The sequence below is a fragment of the Contarinia nasturtii genome, unplaced genomic scaffold (assembly GCF_009176525.2).
Source record: "Contarinia nasturtii isolate CC-2019 unplaced genomic scaffold, AAFC_CNas_1.1 Cnas_scaffold_1565, whole genome shotgun sequence".
Classification (NCBI taxonomy): Eukaryota; Metazoa; Arthropoda; class Insecta; order Diptera; family Cecidomyiidae; genus Contarinia; species Contarinia nasturtii.
Genome location: NW_022198900.1, coordinates 211,484 through 233,615, shown reverse-complemented (window position 1 = coordinate 233,615; position 22,132 = coordinate 211,484). Strand labels below are relative to the sequence as shown.

Below are 22,132 nucleotides of genomic sequence, written 5' to 3'. Positions count from 1 at the left end.
ATACAAAGTGCAAGTATCCGCTTTATCGTCGTGTGATCGCACATAATGTTGTGTGTTTTGCGTTTTTCATTTAACTCCCTTATTGTTGTTCAGCACGTCGCCTACTATACACGAATTAACACAACAGAAATTGTCATAGTGCTACACGATACCGTTTGAATAGAGTTGCGCACGTGTATGCCTATTTTATGCTGTTGTAGACGTTGTTGTTGTTGTTGTTTGAATTGTTGTTTTTTCTTGTGTAACGTTTTCCGACTTTCCAAATTTTCATCGAATCACACACACACGCACACATTCTCGCTCATTTACTAACACAAATACACAACTCAAACTTATTGCCAATAGCAGCACATGCGGTGGCGGCAGCAGCAATGCTTTAGCTCAAAATTGAATTGCACACATACACAAAACGGAACGTAAACCAATACATTCATCACATCGTTTGTCACCCGATACACAATCGCACCGTCTCGCTCGTTGCCGAAAGGAAATTGATGATTTTTCTCTGTTGGTTTCGCATTTTCCACCAAACGTGCGCTTGTTCGCTCCTTATTTTCAGCATATATACCAAAATAAACTTTTTTTTCTGTTTCGGGCACGAAAGAGAAGGAGAGCGAGAGGGCGAATGAGACACTGAGAGCTTTAACTGCGTGCATGTTTGGCCAATGCTTTCAGTTTCACATCGAACGATTGTCTGGCATCATGTAGCGTATGATTATTCTGCGACAGAAATACACTACGCTACCCAACAAGATTCAAGACAGAAACATTTTCTATTTATCTGCCGCTCTCTCATCAAAAATTGAACATTTTCCTTTCTAATTTCATTATCTTAATATAATATAATATATTCAGTGTATTTTCTTTTTTGGAAGAAGAAAAAAAATCAGGGTGTTGTCGTTGAATATCCCTTAAATTGTGTTTTCTGTGATCAACAATTTGGTGATCAACAATGGAAATAATCAAATGAAAAAAATTCAATTCAAATTGTTAATTGAATGTAACGGGAAGCTATGAGCAAGTAAAAGAAATAAGCAAGAAATTTACTGTGAGTGTATGTAAGTGAGTGACTGGCTATATGACATTTTTCATTGTGAATTATTTTAAAATGTGAAAAGAAGATTAAGACGTTGATTCAAAAGCAAACGTGAAAAGAAAAAGGATACAAAACGAAGCTGCGTCACTCAAAGATACCAAATGAAGAAAAACGGTAATTTTTTTGTCGCTCTTTGGGGTGAAGTGAAATTTCATAAAAGATACACAGAAGATATCCACATAGACCGCATGAACTTGGTCGATTTCAAAGTTACAAACGATAAAGTTCGTGATTGATTGTTCATTTTCGACCCATAATTTATTGGCGCAGTCAATGCTCAACCCAAACATGTGTGTGCTCATTAATAAAAATTCGAGTGAAACGCCACAGAAAAAAAAGAGAGAGAGAGAGAGAGAGAGAGAGAAAGAGAGAGAGAGGAACGAAATGCAAAAGAGGCTAATGTAGCGTATATATGCGTGCAACGGGAAAATACAATTTATGTCTGTATATTAAACAAACGATATAAATTTGAAATGCCCACACTAAAGAGAAAAAGAAATAGTGCGAAAGGCAAATGAAAATGGCAAAAGAATTTTTGGTCATTTTTGTCGTCGTTGTTGTTGTGGTTGTTGTCAACTGTCGCACGCGTTTGTTTGTGCCTATTCTATTTTTAGCATTTTACCGAACAGATTTCAAGCGAAAAAAAATTATAAATCACGTAAAATGGATGAAAATAAAATATATGTTTATATGTCAAGCTGATTTGTTGTTTGTTGTATATTTTTTTTCATCTTCTCTATTTCGTCAAAGAATCGGTAAAAAAATGACACTCGACAAAATCTACATTTTAAATGCATGTTTTGCACTTGCACATTTAGTTTTTTAAAGTGCACTCTTTTTTTATTTGACTTACTCAATGTTTTGCGGGTACAGCAATGGTAGAATTGACGATAGACCATCACAAATAAACAGAGTGAAAGCGAAAAACATTGTATTTGAAAGCCACTGAAACGAATAAAATGAAAACATCAATAGAAATTTCATTCTAATTGGCTCGCATGGATTGCGTGCGATTAATTGTGTGTAAAAAGAACTGATAGAGGCACAGAGAGAGAAAAAAAAAGAGAAAGCATGACTGAGTCAGTTTTTTTCTCTCTTGAAACCCAATATGCGGTATACATTGATGAATTTTGTGCCTGGGTGTCTGTTTGATTTGAAAATATTGACTGGTAAAATCAGTTGTGTTTGTTTAAAATTCTGAATGAATGTATGTAGCGAATGATATACTACTGTGATCAAAAAGTAAGGTGAATTTGTCATTCAAACTTCGCACAGAGGTGGAATTGTTGAAATTCTTTTTTATTTGCTTCGTAGCACGTCAGTATCTCCATTAGGTTTTGAGTTACTTCTGTTCGTTTACATCAAGAAATTTTCATTTGGCGATTCATGGTTTTTTCGAAACATTCAATAAATATTTTCAGAAAAGTTTATATCTGTCAATGAAAACTGTATGGGAGTAATGATATCACAAGAGAGAACCAACTTCATTCAGAAATAGATCCGAAAAAATCGGGATTAAATTTGCCAAAAGTTGACCAAATTCTCATTTTTTGACATATTTTCTCATTTTGGTACCCTATGCCTAAAGTACAACGTATTTAATTACTCAACAATTATTAATTATTTCAACAATTCCACTTCTGTGCGAAGTTTGAATGACAAATTCACCTTCCTTTTTGATCACAGTAGTAAGCTTGTGCTTTATCGCAAAATAAATAAAATAAACGAACGTCCGTCGGACAGCACGCGTGTTTCGACTTGGAATGTATCGGGAATCGGATTGTTATTGTTATTTCTCATCGAATCGAATACCAACAATAACGGAATCACCAACGACAACGACCACGGCCGCTATAAAAACAGCAGTAGCTACAATTTTCAAGATACCACCGTACTGTCTATGATTTACATGTGTTGTTGTTTTTTTGTGTATATGAAAAGTTTTCTACTAATATGCAATCGGAGCGCGTGCTGAAGTTTTTCATCCTGAAACCAAAAACGTATAACACACTTTCTCAATGCACTCAGCATTACTCACGTGCCGTACACATATTGCATGTATATGTGCAGTTATTTTCACGTCATTTGCTCGATGAGTGCAAAACATAAATTCGTTTCGTTGAAGCGTTCGGCGATTTCTTTCCCCTACTGCTCTTCCTCACTGCTTGGCGCCTCCTCTACATTGTGCTGTTTCTCATTATTCCATGTATAAATTACAAAGTTGTATCATTTTTCTTCGAAGCATTGACACTTCTTCTTGAGACATAAATATATCTACATATTGTGGTTTATGTGGTGAACGTTATCCGATTTGAATCTGTTGTCCATTGGCCCGTAAAATGTCTTACATTTGAAATTGATGCGCTGAAAATGTGTAGATTTTGGATTTTTTTTTGCCAATTGGACTTGGATGGTTGTGCATTGAAGCTATACGATAGACACATACGACATACATTTAATAGATTACTCCATGCATTTGTGGTTTGTATTAAAACAATTCATTCTTTTGCTCTGTCTCCGTCACCGTGCCCCGTGTCTGCCACTTCTTTTCATATTTCTCTCTGAACCGGATTAATGGAAGTGTTCTTGTTACAAATCCAAATTGAAAATATTCTCTTGCCTCAACTTTATATCTACTGTTTTCGTTTTTCGTTTCTCCTTTAGCTAGTCCAATCTTTTGTTGTTGTTTTTCTTTATTTCATATGGTTGGATTAATTTGTGTGATACACTATGGAACAAAGTGCTTCGTGTTCAGTGTGTCATGTCATCCACCATCACTTTGTTGGAACAACATTGACGACGACGACAACGACGACGACGGCGACACTTCGCTTTAGCCATTTATTTGAATTCGCCGCTCTCTTCTTCAATTCGCTTAATATTTTATTCTGTCGTCAGAGAGTCAAATTATAAACGACTTCCTAACAACCACTTTTTATGACCTATATTTTGTCCCACTCCCACCATGCCGTTTCTCTCTCTTTTTTTTATCCTGAAACTTTGTATTTCTGTTCATTCACATTGTGTGTTCATATGTATTGCGTACTCTTTTTTCGGTCTCTGACATTGTCGACCCACCATGTGTGTGTGTGTGTGTGTGTGCTCAGTAGGAAAAGGTGAAGATGCGTGCGTGTGTGTGTACAAAGAAAGCACATTTCCATCCCCAATGCCTTCATATGAATGGCTTTGTATAGTGTTTCAATAACATAATCGCATCGGCATTCAATTTGTCTGTTTATTCCTATGAACCATCTTCGTCTTCGTCGTCACCCTCGTCGTCATTATCTTCGTTTCCAGCATTTTCAAAAACAATTAGAATATTAGAATGTCGAAAATATAATGCTGTTTGTCGTCACATTGTACAAAGAAACGCGTACGTAACCAAACCGAACGGTAAAAATGTACACAAATCCTTTGTGTGTCACGTTTTCACCCATGGCTCGCTCATTCATGCATATATTTTATTTATTTTTTTTCTATAGTAATGATTATCATTATTAAGTAGGTGGCAAGCGAGTGTCATTGTTGTGTGTATGTTACCTTTGTTGTGTGTGTCTCCATTGAGGTTGGGTAAATTAAAGAAAATCTATGGAAATGTCAAGCAAGTTGACTGCAAATCATTATTTTCCAATTGACAACATGCAACACATTGACGACTTAATCGAATTTCCTTTTACTCTATCCGTTGCTATGTTTATTCCCATTTGAAATCTCTTTCGATTTTATTTTCTTCAATTCACCTTCGGCACATTTTTTCTGCTGTTGCTGTTTTACGTTAACAATTTCCTGCGGTTTTTCAAGCCATTGAAGATTATTCCGTGATTGCATTTTTCTTTAGAAAAAAAATGGGTAGTCTAACGATGTATGTAAAGATATTTTGACGTGCATCCGCATAAAATACAACAGGCCAAGTGCAAAAACAACAACAATTGATTACAATTTAAAATCATGTGCAAAATCAATTAGTTTGATTATGATTGATTGGCTTTTGCGGGCGCATGTTGTTACACATATTTTTAAGAGCTCCTCTCGCTGTGCGTGTGTGCTGTGTTTCTCTAGGGAGAAAGCTTTCTGTTATAACTAATATTTATGCCTTCACATTCCTTGTTTCTTTTTTTCATCAACACAGGAAATTAGACGCAAACATTTTTCTATCAAAATTAATCAAAAGCGAAATTTTCAATCAAAAATATTGACGCAAACACAAATTTACCCCTCAACAATATTGTCGACAATAATTGCAGAAGACCCATGAAACAGACGATGATTTCTTTTTAATATTATCGTTTAACGCCCACATTTGGCTCGAAAGCATACAATAGCGCAAATCCACAACCCCTCCAAAAAAAACAGACAAATCAACGACATAGAGAGACAGACAGAGTTTGGGTGAGTGAAGAGAGCAGCCAAATTTCGGGAGCCATTTGGAAAATTTCATCGAAATCAAGCAGCAATTTGCAAATGATGTGTTCGCAATCATTGCATCAACAACGACATGGCCGATTTAGAATCGATCATTGAATTTTCGATTGAATTCTATAAATTCCATAATGTCGATTTATTTCAACGAGGGTAAGTACTATTATACGACTATTTCGTTTATCCTTTATATCGCTTTCGTTTTTACAACCGAACCGAACGAGGGCGAATGGAAAGCGTAGAAGAGAGATACGGGGTTAAAATCGATTTAACTCTTTTTGAAATCCATGCAATGAAATTTGTTATCTCAATAATGAAATCGTCGCATGAACAACTTGACAATTCAATTTACCGAAAACAAATTTTCCTCTCAAGAATGGCTGATGTGTGTGCATGTATCCTTTGTTTCGAGCTGAATCTTTTTCGATGATTTTTTTTTGTGTTGGTTCGGCCGAAAAAGTCATTCAGCCGTTTTCATGTTCATCGATCGATCGATCGATGGCAAATCATGATTTGCACAAGAGATTATATTTGAACGAATGTAAGAATAAATTCAATATATTCGTTGGATATTTAAAAAAATATATACGCTACGTGAAATGAAAGAAAAAGAAACAACAAATAAATCGTCGTCATCAATGACTCATCGTCTAGGTATTTTGGTGCATTTTGTCTTCGGAATATATGTTGACAGATTACGTGTTGATTCCATTCAATACCGATCAAAGAAAAGCATATTGGATTCGCTTAATATTTTATTTCGAATTCACTTTATCTTTTATTCGTATATCTCGAACGTTGGATTATTAATTCAGGTCTCCCAAGATCCACTTCATTCGCCACAATTCGCTCTTTTATTTTTACCTCTCCATGTCTATAGGCATATATGCTCTCAATTTTTTTTCTCCATTTATACGAATAAGTCATTGAGTTCGATTTATAAAATACCCGATAATCTGCTTGTACCTCGTGCCATAAATATGAAAACGTGAATGGTATCAAAAATCGTATATTTTCCATTGATATTATTATTATTATTATTATTATTATTATTATTTATCTGTTTAAGTGCTTCAATAGTTCTCTTTGTTAATATAAAGTGTGTTTTTTTTTTTCATTTCATGTTCAATCAAATGACTGTCACATTCAGATTCTATCAAGTGCGATGCTCGTTACGTGTGTCACCGCGAATACCAGTGCAGATAGAGACGATCGTACCGAGCGTATTGGAAAGTTTAAATGAAGAAATCACATCGTCAACGACAAAAAAAGAATCGGTGATTCGTGGTGCTGGTACATCGAAAACATTTCAAATTCTCTATCGAAATGAAGAGGTGATACTCAGAGATACGGTTTTGTTCCGTGTACGAATGCCAGGTAAAAATGTTCAATTGCATGGGAACAATAACATCTCACACATGTATTTGGACTCCCTTTTTTGGCTCATATTATAATGTTTGTTTGTTTGTTTTTTATATATATATTTCCGATGTTGTTGTTAAATTGTTCATCATCAACCACAAAAACACCGAAACCGAAATTGCAGTCGATAGCAAGAATATACGTCAATCGATTGAGCGTGCCGAATTCTCATTAGTCGTTGAATTATGGTTTGGCGAACAGACGCCCGGTCTGAATCTGGTCTCATCGCGTACACTGAATTTGAATTTTCATCCGATTCGGGGTCTCCACTATCATTTGCCCGTGTTATTCGATTATTTTCATATGGCTTCCGTTAGTTTGGGCATTCATGCAAGTTTAATAGCGTTTCAGTATAATAGGTAGGTACAACTCTGTCTCTCTCTCTTTCTCCCCGTGTGTGTAGAATACAAAAATGCGGAAGGAACGAATCTACATCTATAATATAATCTCCATGTAAAGGTTCTATTATATATGAATGCAAAGCGCCACATTCTCACATACATTGCGAATGTGACTTGTAAAAGTTCTATTTCCCTTTAAATTTCCATTGCAAAATGCCATGTTTTTATACCATTTTCATTTCATGATTTGTTTTTTTTTCTCACTTGTTTTTCTATCGCTCTTGTATTACACTTCTCGGTTTTGCGGTGGAAATTTTCATTTCGATGATTTGTTGCGCTTGTTTTCTCATCCATTCACACATACACATTCGGCGTTTTCATGCATGTTTAAAATGCATTCGATTATTATTGTACGCGATGCGCCACATAGTCTTACGAAGAGCTCAAAAACATGGAACGGAAGATTAAGCTGTCGAGGTGGAACTTCATCAAATCATATCGATAAACCGTCAAAACATGCAACATCCAATCGTTTATCATTCACCAAACAGGTTAACATTTTTTTTATTGATATATTTGCGAACATTTATTTTTTTTCATTTTCGTGTATGTTGATTTGCACAAATTGAATTTATGAATGACACATTGGTTCGGATGAGACAATTTTCTTTTAATTTGATCATTCTTCTTTTTTGCGTGTTGAATTTGTATCTATTGATAGATTGTATATTTTTTCAAATCAATAAAGTTCTTCGTTTTTGATTGATGTTAAATAGGTGCATGCTGAAATTTGTGCCTTACTCATCGAAGTATTGGAATCGCTGAAAACAAATTTAACCGATTTTAGCTGCGTATTGCCCAATCAATGGATCAATGTCACAACAAGCAATATTAATTCGTCTGAAGAACTCGAACAGTTGACCAACCGTACAAAGGTGCCATTTTTTTTCTCTCTCAACATATTTATGAACTCCATGTGATGATTCCATCATGAAGATTTTCAAAGAAAGTTCACGAATTTGTGTTAATCAAAAATTCGAAGAAATTTCTTCAAAATCCAAGTGGTTTGAACTAATGGAGTTCGACTGTCTTTATTTCATGAAAGCTCGTATGTTTTCATGCGACTTCAAAAAAAGCGAAAAACTTCAAAGGAGAATGTTAAATTTGATTAATATACAATAACATCCAACACTTATGGAAATGACTTTACTTTGTTAGTTTGATGGCGCTGCCAAGAGTCATGCATAAAGATACATTTAACATTGTCTTGAGTGAATTTATTTAAAAGTTTGAATTTTGCATCAAAAGCTCTATTCTCATTTTGAATATTCCGCTGAACATTTATTCATATATTGAAATTTTGTCACTTCCAAAAATCTATAGCAGAAATGTAATTCGGATGAGAATTTTTTGCAAAAAGCAAAAGCTGATTTAAAGCAACTGTGTGATGAATGTTCATTATGCTGGAAACATGCATTAACCGTTGGAAGTCAACCATCTGTGCATAGTTTATTGGCAAAACGTCATCATATACTTCGTGTAAAACGTTTTGCCGAAGGTTTTTTTGTAAAAAGTAATGCACGTCAAACGGCTACCATGTGCAATGATTCCAATTATCAAAATTATAATGCGATTTATGAAGCGGCGAAACGATCGCGATACATCAATTCCCTCCCACTGCTGCCTGTGCACTGTACACCAATTGACGGTGATGCTAATTCACTTCCGCTTATATTCGAAGATAAATACGAAGGTCTCACTGAATCCACAAATAATCGACGTAAGTATTTTTTTTACTGAATTACAACAATTTCCATGTAATTTAACCGAAAAATGTTCGGCATTTCCTTGGGTGAACGCAAAAAAAAGAGAAATTCTTTGGCAAAATGCCAAAAGCACTTGAACTTTGCTTACTTTGCGACACATGTTCCAATTTTTCTCAAAGCAAAAGAAGAAAAAAAAATCGGTTTTGAAAAAACAATTTCCTGTACGATTTATCTGGAAAAATCTGCGACGAATATTCTGTCATACCAAAGTGTGATTAAATTTTTGTCGATTTTCTTTCATTTTGTTTCCTTTTCTTCAAATCAGATTTTAAAAAGCATTCCGACGAACGGACGCCAGCATCACAGAGTTGCTGCAAAAATGATTGTGCGTGTCCAATGCATACAAATTGGTCGTCATCATCGTCGTCATCAAATGGTGTGATCAATGGTGGCGGAAAATTTGTTGGTGTTTTAACTCCACGTCTTGCACTTGGCGGTGAAGTGCTACAAGCCAGTCTCACCATTTCACCATCGGCCCATAAAAATTTTGTTCAACGAACAATGTCTGCACGACATTCCGTTTCGGTTTCAAATACAATTCATCCCAATCATTTCTACGATTATGGCATAAGCAATGGCAGTGGTAGTGGCAACGGTAACGGTGCAGTGCCCGTCTTTCCAACGCGTCACAGTAAATCACTTGATCAATTAGAATTATCGGCAATTAATAATTATGAAAAACATTCACATCAAAATGGAATTGAATGCAACTATGCATATGGCACGCATTTAATTCCATACGAACATGCATTGCTTGAACATGCAGAAATTGGTGATTGTTCATCCGATGCTGATAATATTGGTCAATTTAAAATTGGTAACAGTTCGAATGCATTTCATGAAGTGTCATCAAATCATCGCAAATGTTTGGAACGAACGAAAAGTGCGAACGGTGATTATTGGAATGGGCAACGATGTAGCGGTTCACTCAAGAAAAAAGGTTGTTCAAAAGCGATTACACTTGATAGCATTAGTTCGCAGAAATTGTCGCACAACGAATCATTTAAAGAAAATAAACCGACGGCATCAACGACGACGGTTAAACAAGAATTAACCACGTTAACAGCAAAAACGATTCCGTGTAATGGAAAACCGGAATTGTTTGTTATGCGATCTGAGCGTATTATAATGCCACGAAATCCACCAATTGCATTAAAAAAATCCAATAGAAAACTGCTTAGCGAACGAACAACAAGTTTTACACACACCAAAGCCAGAGAAGTGGATAAATTAAATATATCGAGTTCAGAGAATGAATCGTCACCAATCCGAAAAGTTAGCAAACGTAAACGAAAACTAACACTTTCATCGAGTGTACCATTACGAATGGAAAATACAAATGGAAATGCACGTGTGGCTAGTGAAAGTTTACCAAATTTATTACAAAATGCGTTGACAATGTCATCGTCACAATCGATGAACAATTGGCCAGTGAGGATGATGAATATCAACGGCGATGAATCAATTAGCGATAATAATAGCCCATGGAATATGAGTGAGAAAAGTTTGAACGCATCGGATTCGGATCGATGTGAGAAGAATGATGTTATACCAACAAATGGTCAATACCTGCAAATCAATGGAAATCGATCAATTTATCATCGAAAAGACTTAAAAATTGACAGTATCAAATGTGAACAGGAAGACGATTGGTATGAAATAAAACCACTGCCCGAACGCCATTTATACGTACGCAAAGATTTAATGCTTCAAACAAAAGAAAATTGTTTTCGTAAAAATTTGTGCGAAAAATCAAAATCAGAATTTAATTTAAATTTATTAACGCCACCCGATCAATTTCGTGATCCACCAACATATGAAACTAGCTCAACAAATAGCACCACCGAAAATGAGAATAACAACAACAATGACGATGATGATGATGACGATGGTGACAGTCAAACCATTGAGTATTTAGACGATGATCTGGCCGAATGTCGAAGCATGATAAAATCACAAAGTAACCGCGATCTCACCTATCAAAATGATTTTTATCGTGTACACGTCTTACCACCGACCATTGAATGTGTTAACAAAGAATCGAATGGACAGGGTCGCATTGATGAAGCTGATATTGATGATAATGGTGTGGAAAATAAACAAACCAAAGTCACGCTACCTCTAATGTCGCATGAAAAATGTCGTATTGAATTCCGTAAGCAAATCAAATATTCCGGCCAAATGTATTGTGATTTCGCAAAATTTGCATCGGAATTACCATATTTCCATCATATCAACGATGAAGATCGTCTACTATCACGAAATGGCATGCATTTAATCGTTTGTGTTCATGGTTTGGATGGAAATTCAGCCGATTTACGTTTGGTGCGAACATATTTGGAGCTCGGACTACCCGGTGAAAATTTGGAATTTTTAATGTCCGAACGCAATCAAGGCGACACATTTTCTGATTTTGAAACCATGACTGACCGGTAAGTGGACCATTCTTTATCAAATTCAAAAATATTTTCAAAATCCATAAATAAATAAAGAGTCTTACGAACTTTTCCGCACGGTGGTAGTTGCGTATTTTATTAAGAAAGTTCAAAATAATATTTGTTCGATTTTTCAAGCCTTTCAAGCGGCGTAAAGTTTGAGGCCAAAAAATATGTTTCCACTTTGGCAACAAAATATTCTTAATAGCAGAAGTACCAGAGAAAAGATTTTTCACACTTTCATGATGAACCCATTTGTACGACATTTGAAAGTATTCTATTATTTTCTAACAAAACACTATAAAAAATATAATGTTTGTGATTTGGCATTTTGTAATGCTAAAGATTACGTCAGTATAAGTAGTGGTTCTTCATTTCCTTGATAATGTTCCAATGGTTTATCTTATTCGAACTGTCGTAGATGAAAATAAATTAATTTTGTTTTCTTTCTTAAATATAAAAAATATGTCTGACGCTAATTTTGCCATAGAAATTATTTTTGAAACACTTTTCATAACTAAAGTCACAAAAAATTTGGATTTTTGTATGGGAGCCATGTCTGTATGCTACCTTAATGGTGTGAAACTTTGCACAGGTTGTTTTTTCACAAAAAAAAAAACATCCGGAGGGTTTGGAGAAATTTCAACCAAAATTAAGAGTACCTCCCATACAAAATATTCATTTTTGAGCCAAAAACTGAAAATGTTGTATGGGAGGTACCGCCAATTTTGATTGAAATCTCTTCAAACTTTCAGAATGTTATTTTTTTGTGTAAAAAATAGACTGTGTAAAGTTTCACACCATTAAGGTAGCATACAGGCATGGCTCCCATACAAAAATTCATTTTTTTTGTGATTTTTTCAAGGAAACTGTATCAAAAATTGATTGTATCTCAAAACTAACGTCGGATTCGGTTTTCTTGTGCCAAAAAACTCCCCAATACATATTTTTGAGTGTTTAAGTTCACATTAAGTATGACTTTTGGACGAAAATTGGACTCTTTTTCATAGGTATCACTACAGGCATGACATTTTTTTCCATCATCCAAAGTCGCTCAAAAGCTAATGATTTCTATTCCTCGGGACCCCCAATCATCCTGTTAAGTCAGATTTTGAATTAAGTTTCTACGATGAGCGCAATCTTGCTAACAAATTTTGCGTACGACGTACAACGTACGACGTACAGATTAACACTAGGGGCAAATCACCATTTGCAAATATTCTGTATTTGCAAAAAATTTGCGTATTTCCAAAGATATTTGCATGTTTTTTAATATTTGTACACATTTGCAAATATTTGCCCTGATTTACGACATTTGTATACTTGACTGTGTAAATGCAGCTAATGAGAATATCTCATTTATCACGAAATTAAAAAAGAACTAATTAACTTCAAGTATAAAATATTTAGAATTTTAATATTATCAACTTTATTTTATTTTGGTGTCAGAAATATTAAAATTATGCTGAAATAAATATAATATTACTAACTTAACCTAACTTTCGTTTTGCAAGTGTTGAACGTGGTTGAACGTAACAACTTTAAACTGTCTAGTGGAGACGGGCTTTTTGACATCGGTCTGTTTTTGACATTTGATTTAAAACAATAACAAATATGAAGCGACAATAACAAATGAATGAATAAAAAACAGGAATAGTGAATAAAGAATAATTTTTTCGAATGTTTTTGTCAATAAAACTCTATTAAAAATACAATTTGCATTCTTTTTGAATTATGTTCACTTTTTTTCGATTTTTCTTCTGTAACTGTATGCTTTGAAAATGAGACCGACACAATGTCTGCCACAAAACAATTACAAAGCAATCATAAAAATTACCCGGGTTTTTTCGACAAAAACATTCGAAAAGATTATCACAGACCGATGTCAAAAACCGACCGATGTCAAAAAGCTTTTCTTTGCGTGGCGAATTCACTACCGTCTCCACTAGACAGTTTAAAGTTATAACGTTCAACCACGTTCAACATTTGCAAAGCGAAAGTTAGGTTAAGTTAGTAATATTACAGTAAAACCTGTCAATAACGGAATCCCACGGGGAATTTTTTTTTTCCACTATTGACAAGAATTCCACTATTCCCAGGTTCCATTAATAACAGGTTTTCATGCCAATTCAGAAATGATTTTCCATTATTGAGGGAAAATGTGAAAAAAAAGAAGAAATTCATATATTTTCATCATTATATAGCTAGCAAAATTTTTCAGGGGATGATTTTAGAAGAAAATCCTAGAAATCAAAAGAATTTTTCGCATGGGAAATTCTAGCAAAAAGGGTATTCCAATCGGAAAAAACTGACTTCCAAAATACAGCTCTAAAATCCCTAGCAAATCGAAAGAATTTCTCTCGCGTTCCAAAAACCCTAGCAAATCAAAAGAATTTTTCCCAAATTTTTTCCACTATTGGGGGTGAGCGTTTTTTGCCGTTTTCCGTTATTAACAGGTCATTTTGTATGGAGATCTCAATGGTGGAAATTTTTTTCCACTATTGACAAGAATTCCACTATTTCCAGGTTCCGTTATTGACAGGTTTTACTGTATATTTATTTCAGCATAATTTTAATATTTCGGACAACAAAATGAAAAAAAAAAAGAGTTGATAATATTAAAATTCTAAATATTTTATACCTGAAGCGACTTGAAGTTAATTAGTTCAATTTTATTTAAGCCATTTCCAACAAGCTATCTTTAAGGCCAACAATGCCGCATTTGTGATACATTTGTATATTTGCTCAACATTTGTTGAATTTGTGATACATTTGCTGCATTCATTGAAAGCACAGCATATTTATTCAAAAATGATGCATTTGTTTTCATGATTTGTCCCTAGGATTAACATAAACGATGCTCAAAACGGCCAGATTCGGGTTCTCTGACCTCAGAAACGTCCAGAAAACATGTTTCTGAAGTTTTCAAAATTTTGACCGATTACAATACTTTTCACCTTACACTATGTGTGCGGAAAAGTAAAACCGAAAATGATTTAAGCTTAATTTGAAATGGATAAAAATCAAAGAGACAATAAAAGCTTACCATCCGTACCGAAATTATGCCCAAACTGTCACACTGCTAGCGCCACGATGGAATTCAATGTAATCTACAAAAAGTTGCCGCCAAATAGTGAAAAGACTTTTGCTCAGTTGCAACCAACGCGCTAGAGCTCAATAGTTGTCCGTAGTGGCGCTAGCAGTGCTACAGTTTTGCATTTTATTTGGTGTGTTACCATCATTTCGTTTTATTGAATTCAGACTCTGATAAAAAAAATGTCATTGTCACGTTTTATCCTTTCTCTTTTTTCTCTCTCCCTATTTTCAAACGAAACAACAAAAAAAAGATTGGTGTCGGAGGTGCTGTCGTATATAGACAGTTGTGGTTTGAATCCAACGAGAATTTCCTTTGTGGCACATTCATTGGGTACGATAATCGTTCGATCGGCATTATCACGGCCGCAACTTCGTCCAATTCTGCCTCGATTGCATACATTCCTTTCATTATCCGGGCCACATTTGGGCACGCTTTTCAACAGCAGCGGTTTGGTTAATATGGGTACGTATATTTTGTTGTCGGCATCAAAATGTGGTGAAGACGAAAAAAAGGAAGAAGTTTCAATTGTTTTTTATTCTCTTTCATTTTCTTCTTTTCACTTCAAAATTCCACTCCGCCACATAATATATATAATCTTGTGTGCAATGTGCAATTTTATTGCAATTTTATGTGACAGGCATGTGGTTCATGCAAAAGTGGAAAAAGTCTGGTTCATTATTGCAATTGTGTATGCGGGATAAATCCGATTTGCGCAAGTGTTTTTTGTATAAATTGAGTCAAAAGAGCACTTTGCATTATTTTAAAAATGTGCTGCTGTGTGGATCATCGCAGGACCGATACGTGCCCTCTCATTCTGCTCGCATGGAACTGTGTAAGGCGGCTGTTCGCGATAATTCAATTTTGGGCGCAGTCTATCGGTAAATCAATTGCATTTTTAAATTTCTCTTTCACTTCTATTTATTATACACTCTCTGTATTCAAGAGGTGCACTTACATTATTCACTTACTAACCATTTATTTTCGGGATTTTTTTTCTTTTCTCTTTTCACAGTGAAATGATCCATAATATATTATCGCCGATGTTGGCCCGGCCCGTCCGGTTTATTCGTTACGATGTACAGCATGCATTGCCAAACACTGCAAATGCACTGATTGGCCGCGCTGCTCACATAGCCGTACTCGATTCCGAACTTTTTATCGAGAAATTTTTATTGGTCGCTGGTTTAAAATACTTTAGCGAAGACGTCAATTAGTTACCTGCCTGCTGTGAAACAGAGAAGAAGATTAGAAGAAGAATGATTATGAAAAGAAAAATGTGTCCCTTTTTAAGAAACAACATTCAATTCCAAGATTTGTGTTTAAGAAAATCGAAAATTCATTTAAATATAAAAAAAAAAAAATTGCTTGTGATTCCCTCTTCCTCCAAATTTGGAAAATATGTCTATTTGAATTGTTTAGTGTGTGTGAACAATGGCCTATTTCAATTGTCTTTATTTCGAATTTTTTTTTATCTTTTAACATTCTTGACTTCAATTGGTCATTACAACACACAATGAGTCTTATTGATCATCGTGACGTTAAAAAAGAACATTTTAACTGATATTCAAAAGAAAAAATTCAATGAATCTATAAATTAAAACAGAACTTTATGTATGTGACACTGTAAGAAAATGCTTATGAATTTGAATGCGTCCAAAATAATTTACGCAATATATTAAATTATGTATATATATGATCTCGGTCATATTGAAGAATATGAAGAGAAAATAAATGCAAATCGTGCAAAAACTATAGGAATGTATGCATTTTACGTGGAGATTTCAATATTCATATGTATATGACCGAATCCATCTAATCGTTTTCTTTACGCAATTCTCAAGTAATTTTTAAGTTGGAATATAAATGTTTGTAGCTTTTGCAAGCAATCAAATCAAAACTCTGAACAAAATCAAAAAAGTGCCAATTTTTTGACCAATTATCATTTATGGATCTGTATCGAATTTAAATGCGAAAATGATCCAAAAATTGAGAAGACATTTCGTTTTAGGCCACTGAAGTGTAGACAGATATTTCCGATAGATGTTCGGCCGAGCTCGGCATTACCATTTGTGTATTGCTGAGAGGTGCGACTTTCGAAAGACTTACTCCCGAATTTTCGGTTGGCTAAAAACATACGGGGAATTTCTCTTTACATGTTGTTTGTTTAGATTGAAATCTATTCATTTTTTCCGATTCCAATTGTCATTAGGAGTTTCTTACTCTCTTCAAAGATTGAAAATCACTTCTAACATAAAACTAAATCAATAAAATAACTTTTACAGTGGCTTCTCGGTTTTTTCATGCACAATTTTTCCATACAAATAAATCTCATACACAAAAGAATTTTTACAAAACAAAATACTTCGAACACTTCTCACCAAAATATCTCAACTTTTTAAACTCTTGCCTTCAATCGAAACTTCAGTATCAAATTAAAAAAAGAAAACAAAACAGAGAATCAGAATAGAGTATTATATGAAATGAAACAAGAAATCAAAACGAACAAAACAAAAACGAACGATCGATGGTTAGATTCGGCTTAGGGTTTTGTAGTAGGATGAAGAGAATCGAATATGTTTATTTGCGAAAATATTATCTTTAGAGAGGGCAATGATTTATATAAACGAATAAATATATATATTATATTATGTATACAAAATACACCATTTATTAGTGAATTAGTAAAATTGGCTGATGAGCAATTTTATATTTAACAAAGCAGAGAAAACCGAACAAATGATCTATATATTATGACACGAATTATAGTTAAAAATGCGTACGGATTGTAGCTAATGGATTTTTCCTCTCGGAAAGTGTTAGAGTAAAAAAAGAATAATAATCAAAAATCATATTGTGATTAGATAATGCAAAGATTTTTATCAAACACACGCACGCTGTTCGTTTGGTGTGTAAAAGTATAAAAGTAGATGAGAATCAAAAAATGCTTAAAAAGATTCATCGCATACACAAAATGGCACAATAGCTCCTATCTCAATCGAATTGACGGTGTCCTATATGCTCTATATTTAGACGGAAAATATACGTATTTGTAGAAGAAAAAGATGTTTTGTTTATGGTAGTGAAGTGAAAGCAAACGGTCTAGTTAGTCGAATGAGAAAAGTCAATTATATCGAATTTGAGTCTGAGTTTTATTATTTAAAAAAAGTCATATTTTTCGCCATCTCTTAATAAAGCAGCTAGTAAATATATACAAAACATTGTATGCAATCCTCATTTTACTCAACTCCAGCCACGTTGTATTGTGTAGACTAGTATTTAGCGAAGCTTATATGATCTCTCGAACATACGAAAGAACACAAAGATTTTAAATAAAAATTTATCAATATTTTTAAATTGTTTACAGTTACACACCGTTTAACCAAAAATGTTATTTAGAACTACGTTGACACACGTGGGAAAGAAGAAAAAAATCATTGTACATGTTATTAACACAGATTTTATTGTAACTTTTTTCACCATCCCCCACTATGGAAATACGCCGTCAAAAAAAACTATCGTTACAAATATATTTAGTATTTGAGAGTATGTGCAAATTCACTAAATTGAGAACCAATCAACAAAAAACCAAACAAAAAACAAAAAATTCTATACATTTTTTATAGGTGTTAAAAAGATTTATTTACTATCTATCGACTAAAAAAATACTATACAAAGAAACAATCGAAAAATGTTTGTATTCATGTTTGCGATTTTGATGTTTGCGATCATAAATTTAATCGTAGTCTTTGTTTCAGAGAGGTTAATAACCGGATCTTCTGCCGGTTTTTGGATCTTCTGAATTTAAAAGTGCTGCTCTGATTCGAAATTTCGGATCCTCGTAAAAATGCTTCTCTGAAATCTGAATTTCATATAAATTTTAATTTTATCACATAGCATTATCACATTTCATATTCGCAATATTTGCTGAAGCATTTGAAGAAACTGATTCATTAAACGAGGAACAAATCAATTTCAGCAAAAAAATTGAAATGTAATTGCAATCCGTTTTATTTTAGTTATTCAAAGAATAAACAAACCAAATTCATTTATTTAACTTCACCGATTTGTTTTTTAAATGTTTGACAACCGATTTTTCGGTTCTTCTAAAATGAAAATTCAGATCTTCTGGAGTGATTTTACCGAATTTTCGGATCCTCTGAAAATTTCTTATTTACCTCTCTACTTTGTTTATTTCTTTATTTTCTTTCTTACTGTTCATACAAAGTATATATTGATGATAAGCATAATACACACATCTTTTTTCAAATTCACGCGAATCAATTAGCATCAATTTTTTCATATAATAAAAAAAAATGAAAATAAACTTTATGAGAAAAGACATTTTTCTATTAAGAAATAGAGTGAAATGTTTTAGTTGAGAATAATTACACAATAAAAAAAAACACAAATTGAAATAAATCGATGAGTAAAACACTCATAGAAAAAAACAAATTGTTGATGTTTGATATGTATTCGACAATTATTAACAGCACGATAAACTAAAGGAAAAGATGGTAAAAGTCAATTGGTAAGTGAGTCAATACTGGAACAGAGAATTGAACTATTGAAATTTGGCACTGTTTATTGGTCAAAATTCACTTCCACGTATAGACCCTGGTCGGATTGACCTTAAAAAAGACACACTTCCAGCTCTTTCCATTTGGCTCACTATGGCAGTCACATCGAAATCATATCATCTATTTGAGCATCTATTACAAAAAAATTGTTTTGAGTTTACTCTTCCCACATTGGAAATGAATTGCGAGGCTGAAATTGGTTTAAATCAAAGATCAAAAGTATAAACTCCACAATGGCGAATCAAAACTTCATCATTTGCTCATTTATTTTAAAAAACCGGATAACATTCATGACAAATAACAAAGAGAGTTTTTACATTCTTATCAACAAAAATTATTAAATTCATCACAATGTCCAACAATGTTGATGCTGGGGCATTTTTCTTTACATTTAACTGGATTACAAGTATCATGCTTTACTCTCGGAGAACCAAACGAAAAGGAAATGTAAAAAATGTGAATATATTTTTAAAAAATATAGATATACATTAGGGTGGTTCGATTTTTGGGAAAATACAAAATGGGATACTGACTATAGTTATAAGCTATGGAAAAAAATGTAAGATATACGAATCAAGGACCAGTTCGTGCATATTTCCATGCTTCCCTAGATACGCTAGGTAGCATAGAAATGCCAAGCATAGCGGCAAATGCAACCGACGCATCGCCGTCCACTCTGTATGAACATTAGGGTGTTTCCACATGGAAAATATTAAAAAGTGGCTAGCATCATTTTGAAGAGCGTAAAATTCTATATAAGATTATTTTATTTTCGATGCTGATTGGTCGCCGATGTCACTTCCTGGACTAAAAACACATTTGTAAATTGATTTCATGTCGCATTCACGCCAGAATCTGTAATTAATGAAATTATAAGATTGAACAAAATTAAAAACATGAAAAATAATTTTAATATCAATATTATTGCTTAAATATTTAAAAAGTAACACAAAAACTAACAATTTTACCACAATAAACCAAAACAATGCAAAATCGCCAATTCATTTGACACATAACCTGTCATTTGTCATGCGTGAGCGAATCACGCTTCAAATGTCATTCTGTCAAATGAATTGGCGAATTTGCATTGTTTTGGTTTATTGTGGTAAAATTGTGAGTTTTTGTGTTACTTTTATTAATATTTAGGCAATTATTTTGATATTAAAATTATTTTGAGTGTTTTTAATTCAGTTCAATCTTATATTTTCATCAATTACAGATTTTGGCGTGAATGCGACATGAAATCAATTTACAAATGTGTTTTTAGTCCAGGAAGTGACATCGGCAACCAATCAGTATCAAAAATCAAATCATCTTATACAGAATTTAACGCTCTTCAAAATGATAATAGCCACTTTTTAATATTTTTCATGTGGAAACACCCTAATGAACATACACATGTTCGTGTATGCAGGCGGCCGTGCTTTGAGAGACGTACGCATAAGATATAGCTCGAATCGAATGGCGACGCATGCGTTGCGGCTTGAGTCTCCGCTATGCTAGCATAGCTATCTTGCATAGAAATATGCGCGAACCGGTCCCTGATACGAATTTGACGTTTTTTTGACATAATTGAATTCACAAGTCTGGTGCCGCGAGGGGTGCATTTTTTGAAATTTGACCAATTTCTGTTTCGTAACGCTACTAGTTAAGTAAAATAGGCCACCAAAAGCGAGGAAAGAGTCCCTGGAACAAATTATAACTCATTATTGGAGTGGTTCAATTGTACTGAAATTGTCCGACTCACCCTATAACCTCTTGAGGGTGTGAAAAAGAGACTTTTACAACAAATATCGAAAATAACCAATTTTTTGTGCTGGAATATTCAGATTAGGTCATGACAAATGTATTTTGGAAGTAAAAAAACGATGTACACTCAAATAAAAGTTCCTATATCTTGAAAATTGCAGACTTTCAAATGGTTCAATATGAACAACTTTCTTCGAATGTGCAAGTGCATTGTTTTTTCCTTCTAAAATGGATGAAATATACAAAGTATTGTAATATTACACGGCTTTAAAATGATAAGAGCTCGACAATGTTGAGTCAACATGATGCCAACGTTCAAGTCCAAGCATTCACAAATGCGTATATCAATACAGCACTCTTTTGATGCGCATCGCTAGTGCAAACGCATTTTTTATAAAACAAGTCATCGAAAGCGCGTCAGAAATTGGCATTTCGGGCAACCAATAGAAGTTCAAAATTAGTGAGCAACAGTGGAACATTTCAAAAGAAAGTGCATCATAACTTATGTTGCAGTTTGTTTCTCATTGTTTAATTGTTGTTCTCTAATTCTCAACTCTTAATTGTTGACATTTGATTTACATTCCAGTTTAAGTTGAAGATTTTTTCTCAACTTTTCTGAGGGTATCTTTGTTTCTCAACGGTTCAATTCGTCTTTGAAGAGAATTTCACATTTTTTTCTTCTTGCGAACTTTGAAAATTATGTAGCAAAATTATGAGTACACCGCCAAATCACGATCTGATTTTTTTTTTTTCATTTTTTGAGTGCTCTATACCGAGTCTCCGAGAGTTTCATATAAACTTCCCATTTAACACCTATTGAAAAGTGACTGAATGCCAATCGTGATTTGGATGATAAGGAATGCGAGGTTTTTCATTCTGATTTCACCTGATGACACAGAAAATGTAATAGTATTTGTAAATCGAAGAAAAAAAATTAATTATTTTTTTCATTATTCGCAAGTTTTCATCATCTACATCAGTGTTTCGAATTTTTCAATGCCAATTCATTCAATTATAATTACCATTAAATAATGCAAATTGAAATTTTCACTTATGCAACTTCACGCAATTGAAATGAATTTCAATTCATTTCACAATTTGAATGTAAATGGTAATCGAAAATTCAATTCAATGAATTGAAAAAAATAAATTGAAAATTTTAATTTACAT

The 22,132-nt window shown here is 33.7% G+C and overlaps 1 protein-coding gene across 2 annotated transcripts; it reads left to right on the top strand.

Moving 5' to 3' along the window:
* Positions 1 to 693: 693 nt before the first annotated feature.
* On the top strand, positions 694 to 18,908 carry LOC116346525 (protein FAM135A). Of its 2 annotated transcripts, none has more exons than XM_031776612.1 (11): positions 694 to 1,210; positions 5,226 to 5,668; positions 6,666 to 6,892; positions 7,062 to 7,296; positions 7,709 to 7,829; positions 8,055 to 8,213; positions 8,665 to 9,058; positions 9,370 to 11,536; positions 14,887 to 15,098; positions 15,274 to 15,514; positions 15,649 to 18,908. In XM_031776612.1, the coding sequence occupies exons 2-11, from the start codon at positions 5,592 to 5,594 to the stop codon at positions 15,848 to 15,850; spliced, it is 4,035 nt and encodes a 1,344-aa protein (XP_031632472.1). In that variant the 5' UTR covers positions 694 to 1,210; positions 5,226 to 5,591; the 3' UTR covers positions 15,851 to 18,908. The 2 variants fall into 2 exon arrangements, with proteins under 2 accessions (XP_031632472.1, XP_031632471.1); XM_031776611.1 differs by having other exon boundaries at positions 8,662 to 9,058.
* Positions 18,909 to 22,132: the final 3,224 nt, after the last annotated feature.

What these genes read in the sequence shown, in the direction of transcription:
- LOC116346525 (XM_031776611.1), top strand. Translation starts at nt 5,592, where the DNA reads ATGGCCGATTTAGAATCGATCATTGAATTTTCGATTGAATTCTATAAA. An exon ending in ATAGCGTTTCAGTATAATAG is followed by an intron (nt 7,297 to 7,708) that starts GTAGGTACAACT and finishes TGCGCCACATAG; the next exon opens with TCTTACGAAGAGCTCAAAAA. An exon ending in GTTTATCATTCACCAAACAG is followed by an intron (nt 7,830 to 8,054) that starts GTTAACATTTTT and finishes GATGTTAAATAG; the next exon opens with GTGCATGCTGAAATTTGTGC.